Source organism: Orycteropus afer, unplaced genomic scaffold (genome assembly GCF_000298275.1).
Source record: "Orycteropus afer afer isolate SDZICR_OR568_19922 unplaced genomic scaffold, OryAfe1.0 scaffold00183, whole genome shotgun sequence".
Classification (NCBI taxonomy): Eukaryota; Metazoa; Chordata; class Mammalia; order Tubulidentata; family Orycteropodidae; genus Orycteropus; species Orycteropus afer.
This window is the reverse complement of record NW_006921770.1, coordinates 4,632,864-4,657,060: the sequence shown is the minus strand read 5'-3', so window position 1 is coordinate 4,657,060 and position 24,197 is coordinate 4,632,864. Positions and strand designations below refer to the sequence as shown.

Here is a 24,197-nt window from a genome sequence, read left to right as displayed (position 1 = left end):
TTGTATAGTCCTGTTTATGTTGTTGAAAATGGTATTTGCAGAGAATAAGTCATTGGTCTTGTAAAATTCTATCATGTAATCTCTAGTGTCTTTTCTATCACCAAGGCCATATTTTCCAACTACCAATCCTTCATCTTTGTTTCTAACTTATGCACTCCAATCACCAGTTACTATCAATGCACCTTGATTGTGGGTTAAAACAATTTCAGACTATAGAAGTTAGTAAAAATCTTCAATTTCTTCATCTTTGGCTTTAATATATGGGCTGTAAATTTGGATTACTGTATTAAGTAGGCTTCCTTGCATGCATGTAGGTATTATCTTATCAATGATAGCATTGTATTTTAGGAGATTTTGAGATGTTCTTTTTGACAATCAATGTGACTCCATTCCTCTCCAATTTGTCATTCCTGGCTTGGTAGAACATATGATTGTCTGATTCAAAATAGGCAATACCAGTCCATTTCAGCTCACTAATGCCTTGGATATCAATCTTTATACATTGCATTTCATTTTCTACAACTTCCAATTTGCCTACATTCATACTTTGTATATTCGACATTACAATTATTAATGGATGTTTTGCACCTGTTTTTTCTCATTTTGAGTCATGCCACATCAGCAAATGAAGGTCCAGAAAGCTTTCCTCCATTCACATCATTAGGTCAACCCCACTTTGAGAACACAGCTCTTCCCCAGTCATATTTTGAGTGCCTTCCAACTTGAGGGGCTTATCTTCTGGCACTATATCAGACAATGTTCCATTACTATTCATAAGGTTTTCAATGACCAATTTTTTCAGTAGTAGACTGCCATGTCCTTCTTCCTAGTCTGTCTTAGTCTAGAAGCTGCACAGAAACCTGTCTACCATGTATGACCCTGCTGGTATTTGAAATACCAGTGGCATAGTTTCTGCCATCACAGTACAACAAACTGATAGGTGAGTGATGGTGGACTGAATTGTGTTCCTCCAGAAAACATGTCAATTTGTCTAGGCCATGATTCTCAGTTTGGCAACTATGTAATGATGTAATCTTTCCACACGATGTGAGTTGATGTGATCAGCCAATCAATTATAAGGTGATGAGGGTGTGATGTAATAACATCCTTATTCAAGTAATAACCCTGATCCAATGTAAGAGGGTTTCCTTGAGGTGTAGCTTGCATCACCTTTTACCTTACAAGAGATGAAAGCAAAGAGAAGTGAGCAGAGAGGAAGGAACTGACTACTACCAAGAAAGAAGAGCTAGGAGCAGGAACAGAGCATGCCCTTAGGACATGGGGTCCCTGTACTAATACCTTAGACTCAGAGGAAGATTGATGCCAAGATATATGGAGATCTCCAAGGAAGACTAGACCCACAGATGTTAAAAGGAGACAAGGCCCTTTCTCCAGAGTTGACGGAGAAAGGCTTTCCCTAGAGCAAGTGCCCTGAATTCAGACTTCTAGCCCCCTAAACCTGGGAGAGAATATTTTTTAGGTTTGTTAAATCTTCCACTTGTGGTATTTCTGTTATAGCAGCACTAGAAAACTAAGACGGGGGTCACTACTTCTCCCTGCAGCATGTTTTCAGGGATGGCATGTGACCCAGATCTGGCCAGCTACACCTGTCCACCCAGAGCTAAAGAGGAGGGAATCTCTCCACTGAAAGTGACAGAGAAGAAAAGATGTAATTCTATAAGATGCTATTGGTAACCAAACTAAAACAGCATGATGTAATAAGAAGATAAGATACATTTTCTTGGGTAAATTACTTAAGTATTCTGAGCCTCAGTTACCACATCTGTAAACAGAAATAATTCCTACTTCAGAGGATGGTTGTCTGAGTGTTCAGTAATAATGTATGTTAAATGCCTGGCACACAGTAGGGGCTCATTAATGCTGGCATCCATTCTTTCCCTTCCGAATAAAGTCAGATGGAGGTAGTGTTACTGTAATTAAAATGTAAAAAGTGCACTGGCAGACTTTCCTTACAACATATTGAGAACAGCTTTTTCAGTAGCTACCTTATGTGATTTCAGGGAATTGGGGAGGGAAAATAAAATAAAATGCAGCTTGCTTTCCTGGAACAATTCAAGTCTTCTCCAATGCCTGCCAAGTGTAGTCCATAAGTTTATGTCTGCATTCATCTATTATCTCACCTTCATATAGATAAAGTGGTTTTTCTCCCCACTCACTGTCCATTTTATTTTTAAAATGGGAACTCGTTTGAATCTCTGGCAATCATTAGACTGACAGTTTGGATCATAACATAATAATAACATTAGTGAGTGGTTGTATGACACTTCCTGATTTCAAAGCACTTTATAAATCTGAGTTAATTAGCATGAACATTAACATGCCAACTTTTATGGGTTATACTGCAATTACACTTTGCTTTTTCAATAGAAATGTGGTGATCATTTTTCACTAGAAATGAGGAAAACAAGAAATGAGTAAGCTGTCTCCCAAATGGATTCAAACACAATGTAGTTGAAATATTAGCTAGATGCTTTCTTGACTTAATGTTCCTCTAACGATATCTATGAGGATTTACAGGTATGGTACCAACTGCTAATTCTGTTTAGTATCAACAAAGGAAACAGAGTGTATTAATGGTGACAGAAAGAATTTGTAAACCCAAGACAAGGTTCCAACCTTCAAAACATACTTTTTGCTCATTTCTAGACTTAAGTACCTCAGAATAATGGGAAAATTGTCTGCTTGTGATTGATCTTAAACCAAGTGAGAATATATCAGCTCACACAGTGTTGCAAAATACTCCACTTTTCTCATTGTTAAATGAAAATGTAGTAGAGTAAGTATAGAGCCAGAGACCTAGGTTAGAATCCTAGCTCTCAGTTATTAGTTATGAAAGTACAACTCACTGAATCTCTTCCTAACCTCTAAAGTAGGGGTGGTAATACATTGCAGAATTCTTGGAAGGTTCAAAAGAGATTCTGCTTTATGCAATATCTGGACTATAACAGGTGATCATATTAATCTCTGATTTGCTCTCTGTCCAACTCACCCTCTTTCCTTTCCCACCTAAAATTACTTTGACATTTATTCAGGTTTCAAGAAAGCAGAGCACCATAATGAATAAAGTTTTTCTCTCCTATATAAACCCATTACTGTCAAGTTGATTCCAACTCATGCCAACCCCATGAGTTACAGAATGGAATTCTTCCATAGGATTTTCTTGGCTGTAACCTTAATGAAAGTGGATCAATAGGTCTTTTCCTCCACAGTACTGCTAGGTGGATTTGAACTGCCAACCTTTAGATTAAGAGTCAAGCACAAAATAACTGTGACATTTATACTGTGATAAATAAAAATATGTGTATGTGTGTACACACACACACACTATATAGAAGTCTAATGAAGAACCGATGCACTTGAATTATGGTGTTGGCAAAGAATATTGAATATATTGTGGACTGCCAGAAGAATGAATACATTAATGTTAGAAGAAACACAACAAGATTGCTCCATAAAAGTGAGGATGGTCAGACTTTGATTTACTTACTTTGGACATGTGATCAAGAAAGACCAATTGCTAGATAGCCACAGAGTCTACAGCACTGCTATCAAATTTTGGCTTATCAATATGCTCCTCCAAAGTATGATACAAGATAAGGTTCAATCTAGACTAAGTGCCCCTCCTCTATGATCCCACAGTACCCTATAAATCCTCCATTATAGACCTTATTGCCTTGTCCTGAAATGACATTTTTGATTGACTTTATGAGAAGAAAGAGTGAGTCAGTCTTATTCAATACAATTTCCCCACTACTGAACATGGTAGAAATACACAGATACTTGTGAAATATGAATTTGGAATTCTGCTTTCAAACTGCTTGGTGAGAAAAATTAGTCTTTACCTTGAATAAGCAAAGCACTATTGAAGAACAAAAAAGTAGGAAGTCTCACACTCCCAGGTCTCAAAACCTACTATACAGGCACAGCAGTCAAAACGTCTTGGCACTGGTACAATGACAGACACATAGGCCAGTGGAAATGAATTGAGAACCCATAAATAGTTCCAATGACCTATGGTCAGCTGATCTTTGACAAAGGGCTGAAATGGGGAAGAGATGGTCTCTTTAACAAATGGTGCTGGCAAAACTGGATATCCATTTGCAGAAAATAAAACAAGATCCATACCTCACACCATACACAAAAACTAACCCAGATGGAGAAAAGACTTAAATGTGCAACCTAAAACTATAAAGTTCCTCAAAGAAAAAACAGGGGCAAACTTAGGGGTGCCTAAAGCACTTGACTGCTAACCAGAAGCAGTCTAAGCTGCAGATTAGAAGGCAGTTCAAACCCACCAGCAACTCCTCGAAAGGAAGGTTGGGCAATCTACTTCCGTAGTGATACCACCTTGGAAACCCAAAGAGGGGTCGCTATGAATCAGGTCCAGCTCGATGGTACATAACAACAACAACAACAACAACAACAACAATATATGGCATAAATAGACTGCCAAGCATAACCCAAAATGCACTAACAGCTGAAGAGAAACTAGATGAATGGGACCTTCTAAAAATTAAATTTTTATGTGCTTCAAAAGACTTCTCCAAAAGTAAAAAGAGAACTTACAGATTGGGGAAAATATTTGGCAACAACATATCTGACAAGGGACTCATCTCTAAAATTTATAGAAAAGTCCAACATTTCAACAACAAAAAGATTAACAATCCAATTCAAAAATGGGCAGAAGACACAAATAGACACTTCACCAAAGAGGATATTCAGGCAGGCTGCAAATACATGAAGAAATGCTCACGATCATTAGCCATCAGAGAGATGCAAATCAAAACAATGAGATACCATCTCACTCCTGCACTAATGGCGAAGCTCAAAAAGACAGAAAATAACAAATGCTGGTGAGGATGTAGATAGAGAGATTGGGACTCTCATACACTCCTGGTGGTACTGTAAAATGATACAACCACTGTGGAATGTAGTATGGTAATTCCTTAAAAAACTGGAATTAGAAATATCATTTGCCCCAATAATCCCATTACTAGGTATATATGCTAAAGAAGTGAGAGCCAGGACAAGAACAGATATATGCACATCCATATTCATTGCAGCACTATTTACAATAGCAAAAAGACGGAAACAACCTATGTGCCCATCAACAGAAGAATGGATTACCAAACTATGGTACATACACATCATGGAATACTATGGAATACTAAAGAATAATGTAGAATCTGCCAAACACCGAGTAACATGGATGAACTTGGAGGACATGCTGAGTGAAATAAGTCAATCACAGAAGGACAAATACAGTATTAGTTCATTATTGTAAAAGGTCAAGGAAAGGTTTATATATGGAAGGAAACTTTCTTTATTGGCTAACAGAGGTAGGAGGGGAGAGGAGGAACACTACAAAAAAAAATGCATTGACCCATGTCACTTCAGTTTTGTGTATTTCACTGTACATAAATTATATTTCAGTAAAATGTACTTAAAATTTTTTTTTTAAAGTTAAAAAAAGAAAAATGGGTCTTTAAAGTCCCAGAGTTGCAGGCTTCTAGAATGGAGGGTTTTAAATAGCAGGTTAAGCTTTTGGAGTTCACGTGCCTATGGCATTATAGCTCTATCCTGACAGGTAGGGTTGGGCCTAGACCCTTAGGAGACTATTTCACGTAGAATCAACTAACCAGGAGCATGGGCTGGGACGTATATGGGGAGGCTTCAAACTAATCTCCTTGTTGATAGAGTCCTATAGATCTCTTGGGGGTGTATATGCATTCTGAGCAGGTCTGTCCTTCCTTCGATATAAATGGTAATGCCTACTGAAGGCTGGCCTCGGACCAGAAAAGCCTTTAGTGCTATGTGACAAGAGAGATTTTTCACACGGTATTGTGTTATGCTCTAAAAAACCAGTTGTCATTGAGTTGATTGCAGCTCATGGCAACCCATGTGTGTCAGAGTAGAATTTTTCAGACAGGCTTGTCAAGGGCTGCATTTTCTGAAGTAGATTACCAGGGCTTTCTTCTGAAGCACCTCTAAGTGGACTCAAATATCCAAATTTTCACTTAGCAGCTGACTGCATTAATTGTTTGCACTACCAAAGGGCTCCTGTTTATGCTCTAGGAGGTATCATTCTCTTCCAATATGATGTGCATCCAGGCAGTTCTGTCAGGGTCCCCATCCCTGCCCGCTACATAAAAATCAAGGAAAACCATATCCATTCAAAATCATTTTAGAATGCCTTCTCTGTGCTAACCATGGGACTGGTCAGTGGGTAAGTCCATTGACAAAAGGAACAGCATCCCCAAGGTGGTCTGAGAATGAGACTCTAACAGTGTTCAGCTTCTGAGCACTGGCTCTCTCTCCTTCCATTCACAGTGCAGTCTGTCTTATGTCCTGAGCACAGAAAAAGGTGAAATGGGACAAATTGAGAATACTGTGGGAAGTGAGCTCATTTCCTTAAATGATTGATTCATTCATTATCCCTTCAGTATTTATTGAGCACCTACTATGTGTCAATGGGCAGTGGTGGTTCAGAAGTAGAATTCTTGCCTTTCATTTTGAGAGACCCAGGTTTAAGTCCTAGCCAATGCACTTCATGAGCAGCTTAGGGCTACTATGATGCTAAGCAGGTTTCAGCAGAGCATCCAGACTAAGATGGACTAGGAAGAAAGGCCTGCAAAGCACTTCTAAAAATCAGCCAATAAAATTCCTAGGGATCAGAACGGTCTGATTGAAACCTATAATGGGATGGTGTAAGACCAGGGAAGAAACAAAAACCAAACTCACTGCCATCGAGTCCATTTGACTCATAGCGGCCTCTCCTTGGGTTTCTGAGGCAGTACCTCTATGTAAGTAGACTGCTCAATTTTCCTTCTGAGGAGTTGCTGGTGCGCTTGAACCACCAGCCTTCTGGTTAGCAGTCAAATGCCTTAGGCTCTATGCCACCAGATCTCCCAGGACTAGGCAGTGTTTCCTTTGTTTGTGCATGGGGTCACCATGAGTCAGGGCCCTACTTGACAGCAACTAACAACAATTATGTGTCAGATACCATGTTGAATGTTGATCTTGTAAGCACTAACAATCTTTGTTCTTAAGGAAATCACAGTCCAGTTGTGAGTTAGGCAAGTAAACTAACAATTTTAATTATGTGAGTGATAGATGCCAAGGTTGTTGTTGTTATGTGCCGTCGAGTCAGACCGGACTCATAGCAACCCCTCCTTGGGTTTCCAAGGCAGTATCACTACAGAAGTAGATTGCCCAACCTTTCTTCCCAGGAGTGTCTCGTGGGTTTGAATCACCAGCCTCCTGGTTAGCAGTCAAGTGCCTTAGGCACTACGCTACCAGATCTCCCAGATGCTAAAGCAGAAGAATGCATAAGGCTAATATCTAACTTCTTGATAGAAATGGTGTTTATCCTCTACCGCTCCTAACAAAATGATTTGTACAGGATGAGCACACAGTAAAGAGCCAGAAAGACCTGGATTCTAGTCTCAGCTCTGTCTTTGACTAGCTATGTGTCCTTGGGCAGTCATTTCACCTTTTTGAGTTCTCAGTTTCCTCATTTTGTAAAGCATGAGTGATGATATGATGCTCTACATCACTGGGTTATTGTAAGCATTCATAGTCATGAGAGTGACTTTTTAACTGTAAAGATCACTACAAAATAAATTATGAAATCATAAAAAATATTTTTAAATACTTATTGGATTTCAAAATCGAAGTCGTTCTGTTCCTTCCATAAGTATTAAACGACCCGCTTCCTATAAAAATGTAGAAAATAAAAGTGAAAAACTTAAATAATTAGCAGGTAAGGCTCCTTCATATTCATAGATAACAAAGCAAGGTCTGACTCGTCCTTTTCAGCAGTTCAGAAAGATATTTGCTGTCATCGCCATTTTACAAATGAAGCGGTGAGGCATCAAAGAATTTGTGCAGAAGCATAAGTTTCAAAAAGCCCGGGTTACTATCACTTACCAAGAAGCATAAGTTTTAAAAAGCCCAGGTTACTGTCACTTTACCAAGGCTATGGGAGGGGCTGGACAAGGTTTCACCTCCTCCCCGATGACGTCCGGCTCCGCCCCCGGCTCTCCACCTCTCGCGGGATCTCTCCAGAGGACAGGACCCGGTCAGGCCCTATCATGGCGGCTGAAGAGGCGGATGTGGACGTCGAAGGCGATGTAGTGGCGGCCGCAGCACAGCCAGGGTGAGACTAAGAGACTTGGTCTGGGTCGGGCGGAGATCGACGTGAGTGCAAAGAGATGGTCCTGGGAAGGTCAAGGGTACGGCAGGGCTTAGGTGATCGGAAGACCATCCGGTAGGCCCGCCCGCCTGCCGCTCCCGCCCCGCCCCCCGGCGTGTACAGAGCTAGTGAGCCGTTACTAGGCGCTAGTGTTGGGAGGACTCTTCATTTTTACTGGAGTGCTGTGAGGGCGCCGACTTTGTTTGGCACGTTGTACATGTGGGAGCTCTGGTAGCGTAGTGCCTAAGGCACTTGACTGCTAACCAGAAGAAGCCTGGCGGTTCAAACCCACCAGCCACTCCTTGGAAGGAAGATGGGGCATGCTACTTCTGTAGTGATAACTGCTTCAGAAACCCATGGAGGGGTCGCTATGAGTCGGGTCTGACTCGAGGGCACATAACAACAACACATGCGCCAACAATTAATATTCCTCCTTCTTTCCCCTCCCCACTTCCCCAATTACTTCCCCAACTCCACACCCGCCAATAACTGGAACAGCGGCAGCTTATACAGTGTCGAGAATGGGACCTGAGCACGAGGACCCTTGTTCTGTCCTCGCAAGCCGTGGTGACCTTGGGCGAGTCGTTTCATCTCTTCTAGCCATTAAACTCACTGCAGTGGAGTTGGATCCGACTCATAGCGTCCCCTCCTTGGGTTTCCCAGGCGGTATTACCTCGGAAGTAGATTGCTATATCTTCCTGCCAAGGAGTGGCTGGGGGGTTTGAACCTTGCCTTCTGGTCAGCAGTCATATGCCTTAGGCACTAGGTTTCCTTTTTCACATGGGGATAGTTGTGAAAAACTGACTGACTTGAAAGGCTCCTTGACTTAAAGGCTGTAAATTTGAACAGCTCTGTGTTTGTTTTCTCCATTTATTGGCTCTACCAGTTACTAGCGTAACCAGACACTTAATCTCTCTGAGTCTCCAATCTCTTACGTGTAAACTGAGTATCATTATAAGGGTATTGTGAGAGTCAAATGACATAATTATGGGACGTGCTTTGCCCAATGGTTAGTGCTCTGTAAACGTGTTCTTTCACCATCCCTACTTACCCTCAGTAATGGTATTGTCAGGACCCGGTGAGGTATCTCAATTAAATACGAATTCCTGTAGAACAGGCCAATGTGGTTTTAAACAGCAACCACGGCTAGGAAGATCTAATGCTTGGTTTCTTGCTTCCCAAGTAAAGAAATTAATATGTACTATTTTTTGGGAGCTCTGGTAGCATAGTGGCTAAGGCACTTGCCTGCTAACCAGAAGGCTGGCGGTTCAAACCCACCAGCCACTCCTCGGAAGGAAGATGGGGCAATCTACTTCCGTAGTGATACTGCCTTGGAAACCCAAGGAGGGGTGGCTATGAGTCGGGTCTGACTCGATGGCACACAACAACAACAACAACATTTTTTGAATAAGGAAATCAGTATATACCATTTTTTAAATATTCTTCTAGTGTCTCCTTTTAGTAAAGAAAGAAGCCTACCTAGACAGGCCAGAAATCCAAGACCTGAGTTCTAAAGTCAGCTGGCCATGTTTTTTGCTGTGAACAACTTTGTTAATCATTTAAATTGAGCCATGTGAAATTGCCAGTATTTGACCTTTTTTAACAGGTACAATGTCAATTTCATATGGTTCTACCTTACATCAGGGCCTCTGATTTTTTTTTTGGTGAATTGAGGAGAAGAGTACCAACCCTGCCCATGAGGGGCCAAGATAGTGGGCATAAAACTGTTTTGTGAAACTCTGTAAAGCACTATAAAAATGTGAGGGGTAGTTAAACTCATATAGTCATTATCCCTGAAATCAAGTCCATGAGATGAATGGGCAGTGATACTTGATTTGTAGTCCAGAGAGAAATGAGTGGCCTTGCAAACACTAAAGATCATCTGAGAGCATTGGCTCTACCATTCTTCCACCTTAAATTCTTCTTTATTTTTCTTATTATGTTAAGAACCCTTTCCCCCTTCGCTTTCTTTTTCTCTTATTACTCTGCTTGGATTTTAGGGCTACTGGCAGCATCGGTGGTCACCTTAGTCTTCTGCAAGCAGGGTTACAAAGATTATTGGTTCTTGGTCAGAGCTTTGCCTTACACAACTCCAGGGAGCATCATTTGCATTATGCTCTGGTGCCTCAGAATGTTGGAACTTGATTCATGTGGAATTCAGTGTGAGTGGTGCCCCTGAAGTATGGAGATTAATTTACAACATACTTTTAAAGCACTAGTTAAATAATAAATACCAAAGTTAGATGATGGCATTGAATCTTTTTGGTTTCCCTTTTACCTCTCCTGTCATTCTTTCTCATTCTACTTCTGCTCATCCTTTGAATCATGGTGTTCCAAAGGAATATTGTCATAGGACTTCTACTTACTGTCCACACAGTCTCTGGTGATATTATCCCTCAAGGCTTCAATTTCTTTCCTTTTTAAATTTTATTGTGATTTGGATGAAAGTTTACAGAGCAAATTCATCTTCCATACGGCAGTTCACATACACTTTGTCTCATTACATTGACTGCTGTCTCCCACAATGAACAGCTCCCCTTCTTCTTCCTTCCCATAGTTACCTCTTCCCTGTGTCCTTCCTTCCCATGTATTCCTGCCCTCCAGGCTGTCTCCCTGTGCATACACAGCCCTTCTATTCTCCCATGATTGATCTCTCCAAGGAATGTATCTACCTAATGTAAATGTTCAGCTCATATGCCTGTCTTTTGTTTGGCTGGAAGCAAAAGCAGTGGTTCAATTCCAGACCTGAAAGGCAGTTAGGAGCCATAGTCTCAGGGGTTCCACCAGGCTCCATCAGACCAGCAAACCTGGTCCTTTTTTTTTTTTTTTTGTAAATGATTGTGAGTTTTGTTCCACATTGTTCTCCTGCTCGATCCCGGGATCGCCTACGTAAATCCCCCTCTGAGTGGTTGACAGTAGTACTTGGTCACCATCTAGCTCTTCTGGTCTCATAGTTGTATAGGCTGAGGATTGCATGGTGTACTAGTCCCTTGGTCTAATTGTTTTCATTTGTCTTTGGATTTCTTCATTCTTCTTTGCTCTGGGTGAGGAGAGACCCATGGCCGCTTGCAAGCTTTAAAGATCCCACTCATCAAAGAAGGATATGGAGCAATGTTTTTGTGTAGTATGTTATGCCAATTGAGCTTGATGTCTCCTGCAACCATGGTTCCGAAGGGCTTCAATTTCTGTCTCTTAGGTTGAACCTTGTGAAATTTTGTCGATGTTCAATCATGTTTAAATTACAGAAATGGTGGTTTTGTAAGTTCGAGCTAATAATATGCTACTGTTTCCCAAATCTCTCACTAGCCCAAATTTCTCTCCTGAACTTCTCATCTGTTTATTCAACCCTCTGAATCTATCTATATTTGAGTTTCCCACGGACACTTCAATTTTGGTTTGAGAAAAACCAAGCAATCTGGTCCTGTAAAGACTACAGCCAAGAAAACCCTGTGGAGCAGTTCTGCTCTGTCACATAGGTCACTATGAGTTGGGATCTACTCAACAACACCCAACAGCCACAGACAGGTATGTTGTTGTTGTTATGTGCCGTTGAGTTGGACCCGACTCATAGTGACCCCTCTGTGAGTTTCTGAGGCAGTATCACTGCTGCAGTAGATTGCCCAACCTTCCTTCCCAGGAGTGGCTGGTGGGTTTGAACTGCCAGCCTTCTGAAGAGCAGTGAAGTGCTTTAGGTACTATACTACCAGAGCTCCCATTATGATCATAAGTGGAAAAAGATAAGAGAAAATGGTTTGTCAGCTTTATCTCTTGCAGTTATCTAGGAAAATTATAAAGTCTGGAAGTAAGGATATAGTATGGATATAGTGGATTTTAAAAAGGGAGAAGCAGTAGTATTGGTGACAAACTGAATATGAGGAGAAAAGTGCAGGCTTAGTTTCTGACTTAGGCAATTGAAGGGTTGGAGTGTCATTGACTGAGATTGGGCACAATGGGTGAGTAGCAGATTTGTAAGGAAAGCTGAGTTCAGGTTTGAACATGTTGATTTGTAGAACCTATGGAAATTCAGAGAAGATGTCGATCTGCATATATCTGGAGTATGGATATTGCCAGTCTTTCTTACTGAGGAATAAATACTATGTGAAAAGATTTCTGCAGTGACCTTGAAGTGATACTGCGCGCTTGACAGATCTAGATAATAAAGCAAAGGTTTATTTTTTGCTGATATGTCTCAAAAACCTCTGTGTAGCATTCCTAGTGACCGCCACCAGATAAGAGTTGACATTTGAGTTTAAATTTATTTGCCATTAATAATTGAGAGAAATTATTGTTTTTATTTCATTATAGCCCCATAATTTTTTATAACCAACGATAGATCAAAATTTCAAATGTATAAAATGGATTTCAAATGATCAAAAATTCAAATATATAAACTTGTCCATAGATTTTTTGTAATCTTAGAGATACAAAATTCTTGCCACTTAAACAGGATCTGGAAAAAGTTGATACCTTTACTAGAAATATTACAACTTTAAGATATATAAAAGCAAATATTATATGTAATTATAGATTAGACCCCCCCACAGTTTAACTATTCAGCCTTTTTGCATATGAGGGGAATAAATGTGACTTTAGGAAGTTCTTATTTGTTCTATAAGAGTGAGTTAAGAATGTTTTATTCACCTTAGACATAGAAAAGCCTCCAAGTTAATTAAGTTTTTATTTTTAATTATAAATGTTCTTATTGAAATTATTTTTCTGCACTGCAAAAATGAAACGCAACCACTGCTGTGAAGTTGGATCCGATTCATAGTGACCCCTCCATGGGTTTCTGAGGTGATATCACTACGGAAGTAGATTGCCCAACCTTTCCTTCCTGGGAGTGGCTGGTGGGTTTGAACCCCCAGCCTTCCGGTTAGTGGTCACATGCCTTAGGCACTATGCTACCCAAATACTTTCTATTTTGGTTCTACTATATATTCTTGTTTGTTCTTCATTTTGAGGCTAGTGCCTCAAATGGTAGCTTTAATACTTTAAATACAGCTGGAAGGATTAATGCAAAGTAGAATTCCTGTAGACACATGGATACTTATCAAAAGAAATATGATGTATTGGTTTATGGCAACAAGAACCTGTTGTGATTAGTGCATGATTATGTATTCTTCAGGAACAAAGAAGTGAATAGTAAGATTTGGTGTTTTGCTATTGAGATAGGATAGCTTGTAGCAGTCATCTATTTCTCAAGCCAACAAGTTGGCACAAGCATTTCTGCAATGTAAAATCTGTCTGTTAAGAAGAGAAGGGAACTAAAAACTTGATCAATGCCTGCCTCCTGCCAGTAACTATATTATAGCCATTACCTCATATAATAGTATTTTTATATTTATTTTATTGATTACAGAAGTGATGAAAATACAGCATCTGTTTTACAAGATCATTATCTGGATTCATCCTGGAGAACTGATAATGGCCTTATTGTAAGTATTTTATGAAAATACTAGGTATATTAAGTTACCCCAGAGTATAATTATTATTTTTATTTATTTATTTTTCTTTGGTACTTGTTCTCAGCCATCACAGAGATAATATATTGAAACATTTTTCTTACTTTAAGAATGAAAGAAATTTCTTATTTTCTTTATCTGGAAAAATAGCATATTGAGGGCCAGCTAGATTGAGGTAGAATTTCTTGCTCTACATTTAACCACATTTGCGAACCTCAGTTCTTTATCTAAAAAATGGGGATCAAATAAATAATGCAGATCATTGTAGGCCTCATTTCTTCTTTGTTGTTGTTGTTATGTGCCATCGAGTGGGCCCGACTCATAGTGTCCCTCCTTGGGTTTCCCAGGCAATATCACTACAGAAGTAGGATTGCCCAACTTTCCTTCAGAGGAGTGGCTGGTGGGTTTGAACTGCCAGCCTTCTGGTTAGCAGTCAAGTGCCTTAGGCACTATGCTACCAGCAGTTAGTTATTGATTGCTTACTGTATGCCAGACCACAGGCTGGGTTTGGGGGATAAAACTATAATCAAGACAGACTCTCAAGGAAATTAAATCCTAAAGAGGATTTGGATTATAAATAGTTACAGAATATGGAAGAAATAAGAAAGCTACTGGCTGAAAATAACAAGGTGGGAAGCCTGCTTTAGATAAAGTTGTTAGTACGGGTGACTCTGAGGAGGTGACATTTAAGTTGAAAGCTAAGAGAAGAGAGATAGCTAACCACAGGGAGAGTTGAAGAAAGCATTCCAGGCAGAAAGAACAACAAGCACAAGGATTCTGATTGAAGGCCAGTGTCTAGACTTTGGTGGGAAAGGAGAGTGGCAGCATGTGACAAGGTTGGAGAGGCAGGTAAGAGCTGTATCGTATAGGACTTCGTGGTTCCAATTATGCTAAAGAGTTTAGATTTTATTCTGTGTGAAATGGAATGTCATTGAAACATTTTATGTAGATGAATAAGTTCATTTTTATAAAATTCACTTTGAGTACTGTGGTGAAGATTAGATTGTAGGGAAGGAAGAGTATGGAAGCAAAGTGACTAGTTAGGAAACTTCTGCAGTGGTCTAGGCAGGATTTGATGGTGGTTTGGCCTGAAGTGGTAGCAAAGGAATACAAATTTGAGTTATGTTTTGGAGGTAGAATAGTTGTGGTGCAGTGAATTACTTGGTATGGCTTTTGTAGCCGTAGTCTTTGTGACTCCTACCAGATTACTGGTTGGGACCATGCAAATAAGGTGTATGGAACTCAAATATGAGGATTTGTTAGTTTTGCTATGCTGCTGGGCTTAAAATTAGCCCTCCTAGAGGCAGAAGAGGGGCTCTCACTGCCAAAAAGAGAGCTGGAAGTAGAGTGGAATGTATCCTTGAACCCGAGATCCCTGTGCTGGACCTCCTTGGCAAAGAAACAGCTGAGATGACGGCCTGAGTGGGGAGTGGGGAGCACCTAGATGTACCTATCAGCAGAACTAAAAGTGCCTTGTAACATTTACCCAAGCAGAACAGAGGCCAGGCTGAGAGGTCAAGAACCAGAGATGTGTGCTTGAGGGCATAGCAGAGGGGAGACTGTCCTGATTGAAAAACTGTATCCTGAGGGCATTCCTGAACCTGAGTTGTAGCCTTTACTTCCCTAATAAACCCCATAATTTTGAGTGTTGCCATGAGTTCTGTGTGGCTGTTAAAATGAATTACTGAACCCAGCAGAGAAGTAGTGCTGTGGGAGGGGGGTGGTGTCAGAGTTGGTGAAAAAGCTAGAGGGTAGTGGCGTGTCTGGCCTCATAGGAATAAGCCTTGGGCTGCCGATGGTGATTCTGTGTCCCTTTTGTGAAGTTGGAAGAGGTTAGAAGATGCTGCCAACATGCCCTTTGGCAGTAGTTAATAGATTGAATATGGGGATTGAGGAAAAAAGGAAAGATAAGGATGATTCCTGATCTTCTAGCTTGAATAACTTGGTGACTGGTAGTGTCATTTAAAAAATGGGGAATGAAGCAGAGAAACAGGTGGAAGTGTGTGGTAGTACATTTTGTTTTGTTAAATTTGAGAAGGCTATTAGATATGCAAGGAGCTCTGGTGGCCTAAGGCATTTGACTGCTAACCAGAAGGCTGGTGGTTCAAACCTTCCTTGGAAGGAAGACAGGGCAGTCTACTTCCATAGAGGAAACCCAAGGAGAGGTTGCTAAGAGTTGGAACCGAGTCGAAGGCAGTGAATTTGGTGGAATCATTGAGTGAGCAGTTAGATAAAACAGTCTGGAACTGGAGGTATGATCTCAACTGAAAATGTGTAAGTTTTGAGAATTGAAAATGAATATAATCATCTAGGGAAAGATTGTGACTTGAGGGGGAGAAAAGTATTATAAGTTTTGGAGATAGCTTATGTGCTATCGGTCCCTAATAGCCATTATTACTTTATCATGGGTTGGAGTATGAGCCTTGAAATCAAACAGGTATGTGTGTCAAGTGTCTGCTCTTCCACCTAAAATGCTAATAGCACCGTGGATTCATCTGTGACATAATAATGCCTATCTCATAATGTTATTGTGGGAATCAAAATGATGTACTTACGTGCACATAAATGGTAGGTGTTACTACCTACCATTCATCATATCATCATATATTTTTATTTGATAAAACATAGAAGATAATTTCAAAAAACAGTAAATTTAAAAATGCATGTTTTTCTTTTTTTTAATAGCCTTGGACTCTGGATAGCACCATCAGTGATGAGAACAGAGCTGTCATTGAGAAAATGTTGTTGGAAGAAGAGTATCCTTTAATGATTATAAGAAAAGCAAAGATTTCAGGGTTAAAAATGTATTGATGCAAAAATTATAAGAGGGAACAGATGGAGTAGTTAACTGAGTTATATTTAGCCCCAGACTGCTGTTATGTAATATTGTTGCCTATTTTCAGAAAAAGCATTTTATTCCCCAAATCCTGTTTTACTGCTGAGTCTAAGATCTGACTGTTTTAATTGAGTTACTGTTGTCAGCCAACTCTTCATACTGAGTATACATTTTTTCTATATATTGAGTAAAAATTATACAATATTTAAAGTAGGCTTTAGTCCAAATCTAAAATCATTTAGTCCACATCTCCATTTCCAAAGTTATGTAAGTTGAAACCCAGAGTTGTTAATTTATCCAAGTTCACAGAATCAGCATATGTAAAAGTTCTCACTTCCTACTCTACCAATTTACAGGTGTAATGTAGGAGGAATATAAGTAAAAAGCATAAAATAACTACAGAGTGAAGATTCTCTCCACCCACCCAGAAGTTGTGGATCCTTGTCTACAATTCTCCCACTGGCTTCTTGTCTTAGTTTCTTTGATCTGTATGTGATGTTCGCAATTCTGGATTGATGAACACATGAATAGTCATTGGTTCTCCTCCAAATTTGGAAATGAAAGTAATGAGAGTAAGAGCTATGTAAGCTCCTAGACAACAAAGATAAAGTGTTCTTATATCTTAGACTAGCACTTAACGCACATGGTATGAAGTCGATAAATATTTGTTGAGTGAAGAATATTAATCCAGTAGTTTTACAGTAGGAGCTCTGGTGGTGTAGTGCCTAAGGCATTTGACTGCTAACCAGAAGGCTGGCGGTTCAAACCCACTAGCCACTCCTTTGAAGGAAGATTGGGCAATCTACTTCCATAGAGATACTGCCTTGGAAACCCAAGGAGAGGTCTCTATGAGTCGAATCTGACTCAACAGCAGTGAGTTTGTTTTTTTGTTGTTTTAGTATTACAGTAATTTTAACAGCTTTGAAAAGGAGGGTTCCTGGATGCCTAGTAGATTAGATGTAAGTGCTTTTCCTTTTTTTTAGAGTAGAAAATAACCCTGAACTCTTCTCTGTTACCAGTAATATGAAAACAAATATTCCTAACTTCTGTCTTGGACAACCAATTTAATTCATCTGTTACTCTCTTCATATATTTTAGAGAAAAGTTTAATAAAACATTGAGGTTATTTCTTCTCTGATTCACTTGTTTTTTTTTTTTTTAAATAATACTTTTTATGTTTTCAATGAAAATTTACACAGCGCATTAGGTTCCCCTTCAACAATTTCTACGCGAATTGTTCAGTGACATTGGTTACATTCCTTAGTGTTTGAACATTCTCATTATTTCTGTTCTGGTTGTTCCATTTCCAGTCATCTAGTTGCTTTGCCCCCTTTACTTTGCCATCTTTGTTTTAAAGTAGTTATCGACCATTTTGTCTTATACAGATACTTTTTTAAAGCGACACGGCACCCGCAGTGTCTTAGCCACTTCTGATAGGGAAAAACCATTTTCAGTAGAGTCAGTTCTGACTCATGGAGACTTCATGTAGATCAAAGTAAAACTGTGCTCCGTTGGGTTTTCAGTGGCTGATTTTTCGGAGGTAGATCACGAGCCTTTCTTCTGAGACACCTCTGAATGGACTCAAACCACCAACCTTTCAGGTCACAGCCAAGTACATTAAGCATTTGCACCATCCTAGAGCAGAGAAACTAGCATTTATTTTGCACATATTTGTGCAGGCACTGTATTGTATTTCACACGTTAATACCATATTTAATCCACTTAACAATTCTGTGGAGTATAAACATTTTTACTGTAATTTTTGCAGACCTGGAAAATGCTTTGAGAGGAATTGGTTCATCTAGAATTCCAGTGTGGCTTCCATGAGTATATGAATGCCTGCTTTGTATAAATCACATAAGAATCATGTCTTCATTATTGTTTAAAAGTTTCCTTAATAATTACACAGATATTATTTATCTAAAAAATCACTTCCAGAAAAATTCTGGCTCGATCAAAAAGAAAGTGATAAAAAATATATGAAAAGGTAAAATTAATTTATAATGCTTTTAAAAGTTTGAATTGTAATTTTAAAAATGTCTTCAAAGATTCCTTATTTTCTTTTTTCATATGCAGTCTGCAGAAAACAGGAAAAACCATGTATGTACTTATGTTTTATCTTCTGTAAGCCTTTTTAATTTGTTAGAAATTATGGGACATTTTTAAGAAAAAAAATTGTTGCTTTGTCCTTTGGACAAATTTGTCCCTTGGAAAAGCCTTCTTGACCTTGAATTATACAAAAATTTGGGGTAAATGTAAAACTCAGGTTTCTCATACAGATGTTGGAATACCACAAGTGAAATTTTATGATATCCTTTAGTTGCCACAATTTCTTACATGGCTCTAAGCAGGTGATTTCATCAGATTTTGGAAAAGATGTCTTCTTAGGGATTTTTGGGAAAATTTTAAGATTCTGCTATCATTTATTAGGAATTGACTTGTTTTCTATTGCTCTTTCATTTTCATTTGAATTAATTTAGTTACATTACCTAGTTAAGAAAACCATGTTTATAAATATCTTTTCCCTATAATTGCAGAAAATTTGTTATTTTGTGTTTATAAACATGCAAATTTGTAGTCCCTAAAAATGGTGAACTTATATTCATTTAGATTTGCAATTGCCGATAAATAGCTTGAGCAGTGAACAGCCTCTGGCTTTGTATTTTGCTGAATAAGCAACAGTGGAATAAATGAAGTTAACTGAAAGTTGTGGCTTAAGTAAATATGTATCACAATTTTATTTTTATTTCTTAAGATACTGTATTTTAAAAGAAATCAATGTATTGCCATAGTTTTTTGCTTCTTTTCTGGCTCAATATTTCCTTGGATTTACATAGAAGAATCAAAGAGATGATAATATTTCTAGAACCACCTTAAACTCTTACATGCCTTTCAGGATTTGGGAATATATTAATGTCTGCTGCTTTGTGTGTAACTTAAGGAAGTCTGTTTGTTTGTTATCAATGTGACTTCCTTTAGTATCTTATAGCGTAATCCTCACTCAGACCCAAGGATCTATTTTTGGGGTTCCTTTCATTCTAAGCAAGAGAAGTGTGCAAGTCAGGGTAAATCTCTCCTTCAGGTAGAGGCTACAGCCTTTTCTTCTTTAATCCTTAGAATCAAAGTACTGACTATAACCCATGGCTCTTTATTACTTTTATTGCATAAATATAGAGTGTTCCATTTCAGAAATTTTTTTGCAATTCCTTTTTTTCCCTCAGGGTACAATCTCCTACAAAACCAGCCAGTTACTCAGTAAAGTGGACGATAGAAGAAAAAGAGCTGTTTGAACAAGGGCTGGTAAATAGAGCAATTTTTAATCTATAGTAAAATGATTCTAGAAGCAAATATTGATAGATTTATAAGGGTAAATTAGTTTGTAGAAGGTGGAAATTTATTTAATTACAGTGATAACACCTTTAGTTTTTCTACAGTTAAAGTGATGGTATTTGTAGTGTAGTATAAGAGAATTCCATTTAATACATATCTAAATTGCTAAAATTCTGAGATAGCTTTGCTTTACTATTTTAAATAGTTTTCTCACAGTTTTTTGGGACTTCTTTTTCTATTAATAAAACCTAAGAAATTGACCTGTATCTGTCTGTATGACACCAACTACCTGGATTAAAAAGCAGGACTATTTAGTCATTTGATGTTTTCTTTCAAAATAACTAGAGACAGAAACTTGTGTATTTGGAATTGTTTGGGTTATCAGCTGAGTTTGTTTATTCAGATATTTGGCATTATGCACATAGTCTAAATATCTTAGTGGATGTAATTAAAGACTAAAAACATTTACTTTTCATGAATTATACATAATGAGGGAAAAATATGTGCTAGTTTCTTATTCTGAAAATACTCCTTAACATGAAGGAGCTTTTAATAAAATGTTGAGGATTTATTACTATTGTTAAGAGTAGGTTGTATGCTTTCCTTTAAGGTACATGTTACCCAGTGTTGTCCTAATTAATTTTGAAATTATATATATTTTATATATTCAATACAGAAATATTTATGTAATCATATTTATGTAAGATTGAAGAATGTGAGTTGAAATGACATTGTTAACATTTCTACAGGTCATGGGAAATAATGTGTGTTTTTATAATTGGTGGTCACCATGACATCCATATATTCTGTGATGTTTTCATATAAATATATAAACTTATCTTGAGGGTTTTTTCTCTTCTGGCATTTGTTTTACCTGTACTGTTATGTTTTTTAAGTTGGCATTTTGCATGATTATCATTGATATGATCTAAGTATAATTAAGGTTGCTGACAACTTTGCGGTTTTGCCTCCTATCAAAGACTATTTATATATACAAATGGGTTGAGAACTAAAGGATCAATTTTAGGACTACATTTTCAAGGTTTAAAAATTCAAAGAATACTAACATTATAGGCTCTTAAGTTTCCCTCTCACTTTTGTCTTAAGATTTCAGTTCTCTTTGTGAGGTAACCAGTGTCAAACTGTTAACTTGTTTAGCTTCTTACTGAAAGTTGGGAGGTTCAGGTCTACCAGTGATGCCTGGGAAGAAAGCCTTGGTGATCTACTTACAAAAAATCAACCGTTGAAAACCCTGTGGAGCACAGTTCTGCTGTGACACACGTGGGGTCACCAGGAGTTAGAATCGACTCAACAGCAACTAGTTTTTCTTTTCGCCATTTTTAAATTGGTGAATGTTTTTCTCTCGTTAGTGTCCCCTCCCTAAATTTCTTAGTACCCATCCCCTACAATCCCAGTCAGTAGTTCTGTCCAGAACTCTAATGTTTCTCAAACTGCTCCATCCTATTAAGTTATCTACACCAAAACCTGCAGAAGCCAGAACCTGTGTAAGGCAGAAACCTGTCCAAGAAGAAAACCAAATATTTTCCACTAATAGAGAATGATAGAAAAGTGGTAAGACTGCACCCTGTCAAAGCAGAAAACTTGCAGGAGGAGGAAAACTAGTGAGAACTGGAAAAACAAGGCAGTCTCTTTAAGTTCTGGCTCTCACAAGTTTCACTGTATTTGTTTTCATCCCTTGGTATACATAACTAATTCTTCAGTAAGTTGATCCCAGCTAAGAGTTGTTGTTGTTATTGTTAAGTGCCCTTGAGTCGGACCCAACTTATAGTGACCCCTCCTTGGGTTTCCGAGGCAGTATCACTACAGAAGTAGATTGCCCCATCTTTCTTCTGAGGAGTGGCTGATGGGTTTGAACCGCCAGCCTTCTGGTTAGCAGTCAAATGCCTTAGGCACTATGCTACCAGAGCTCCCAGCTAAGAGTTAGTTTAAACATAATCTTTAATAATTAATATGTACTTACTAATAATTTCCCAGAAGTGCTTTCATTGTTAAAAATTGCCTGAATAGTACAATCCCTAATTTTGTATATTAAGGTTTATCATTTGGGTCATATTTTTGAGGATGATTTGTTCTTATTAAGCATGACTGCCTGGCCTGGAAATTAGGCTTTGTATCAGCTTCCCTGAGTTGTGACTCTTTTAGGGTGATTCGTTGTTTTTTTCCTTCTCGTTGTTTACAAGAACTCTAACCAATTACAATTATTGAACTGCCTTGGGAAATAGAGTGTCTTGTATTGAAGATGTTGTAAAAGAGATTTGTGAGTCAGATGATAGTTATCCTTGATATCTGAAAATCCTTTTCAGTTCTAAAATTACCAATTAATTTCTATACTTTCGAACACACAGGAGCTCCCTCAAGTCCTATGTTTTCCACCACAGCTTCAGTGGTTAGCAGATGCCTTTGACTAGAAAAATGTAGGGAGGCATTGGTTGCAAGTGTGCTTCATTTGTGAGTCAATCTTACCAGTCAGTCCATTGTGCTATCTATATAAAGATTTATTCTGTGGGACATACAATGGGTGTTGCAAAAGATGGAAGCTGAGTAAAACAAAATGTTAGTTTGAAATTAGCGTCAGAACATACTCAGTTGATCTTGTAAATGGAAAATATTACCTGCTTTCCTTTCAAGCACACGTTGATTTTAAACATTTATCTTAGACTTGGGGTATCATGTATAATATAAATACGTGCTGTGTTAGGTAATAGAAATGTTGGATCTTAATTTAGGTAGCTATAAAAAATAATAATAATTTCTAAATCGTTTGGGCAGTTTTCAAAAGTTTCTGTTCCAAAGAGGAATATGGGCTTTGATTTTAAGAGCCTAGTCTAAACGAGGCTTCATTTGAAGTGTGCTTTAGAAAATAAAGATAGGTAGTTCTTTTATTTTTTAATTTGTTTGTTTGTTTTTAATGTGTCAGTTGCTTGGAATTTTAACAAGTTGATCAAAAGCCACCTACTTCCCTTTTTTTTCCCATTTTGATAATAGGCAAAATTTGGTCGAAGGTGGACCAAAATTGCAAAGTTAATAGGCAGTCGCACCGTTTTACAAGTGAAGAGCTATGCCAGACAGTACTTTAAAAATAAGGTAAGCACTATCTTAGTTCATAATGATACTATTTAGAAGAAACAAAATCAATAATCAGAAATATTTCCATCATTAAAGAACAATTCAGGCATTAAAGTCTTAGAGTAAAAATTTTTGTAGCAAAAATACTGTATAACCTGTGAAGTACTACCCTCTTATCTTTAAAAACCCATAACATATCTTTAGTATTGTGAGTGTTGTGATTAAATAGGTAGTAATGTTATTCCACTTAATTTCAGACAGCTAAATAAACAGATAAAATACTAATTGCTCAGAAACATCCTACAGAGCATGAAGTGTATTATAAAGGGAAAACCTTAGAGGTCTTACTTTAGCGTTTCCTCTAAAAAATATCTTTTCTTTTAAAATATTTGCATTACAAGAATTTTAAAGCATTATTAGAGCTTAGGGCTATAAATGTTAACATGATTCTGAAATCTGTTTAATAGCAGTGAAACTTCTACGGTTGATGCAAAGAATTGTCTGAAAACCTGAATTGCAGTGTTCAGAAAGGTTTAGTTATGGTCTAGTTACTTAATTTTTAAAGCAATCTGTGCTGTATTCATTCTGTTTTGTTATTTAGGATTTTTTTAATATATTGCCTTGAATATATTTATATAGAATTTGGAAATATGAAGTGAAATTTGGTGATATCTTTTAATGTAAATAATAAACTGTATGTATCTTGTATACAAAATTATGTCTAACCTAGTCTTAGTTGGGATAGGTGTTAAGTAATGGATTCAGCATATATCAATCATCTACTTCCTTTTTTAACCAAATGAGCATTTTCAAAGCAGTTAGACAAGATTGAGGTATCATGGAACAGAATAAAGTTCAACTTGGTTATTCTTAGCCCCATGCTTCTCAAACTGGGACATGCATAATTCTAGGCTATATGTGGTGCATCTTGAAATGTCAGCAGGGAGATTTATTTTAATATTAAAACAGAACTGATAGATTATGAAATATAGTACAAAATTTCATGTGAATTTTTAAGATGAAAGCAGATTTCAGATAAATTAACAAGCTTCTTAAAGGCTACTTCAGGCTGTATGTCCAAATCTCCTTTCCTCCTACTTTTCATTCTTCAATATATAAAGCCAGCTAACCATCAGTATGTGATTCTGGGATGCTATTGTGGTACACAATATATAAATAATCTCTTTGGGAGCTTTCATATCATTTGAGTATGCCAACTTTTTTATAAAAGTTTTTTAAAAAACTCTGTATATAAAACTTTTATTTG

General features: G+C 37.9%; 1 protein-coding gene across 1 annotated transcript in view; it reads left to right on the top strand.

Moving 5' to 3' along the window:
* The first annotated feature begins 8,114 nt into the window (after positions 1-8,114).
* Positions 8,115-24,197, top strand: part of MYSM1 (Myb like, SWIRM and MPN domains 1) — a 46,962-nt gene continuing 30,879 nt past the window's right edge. Inside the window, exons 1-7 of the mRNA XM_007947410.2 lie at positions 8,115-8,179; positions 13,575-13,650; positions 16,363-16,433; positions 18,423-18,500; positions 18,590-18,613; positions 19,735-19,813; positions 22,850-22,948. Of these exons, the coding sequence (XP_007945601.1) occupies positions 8,115-8,179; positions 13,575-13,650; positions 16,363-16,433; positions 18,423-18,500; positions 18,590-18,613; positions 19,735-19,813; positions 22,850-22,948 (492 nt within the window). The remainder of the gene's footprint in view (positions 8,180-13,574; positions 13,651-16,362; positions 16,434-18,422; positions 18,501-18,589; positions 18,614-19,734; positions 19,814-22,849; positions 22,949-24,197) is intronic.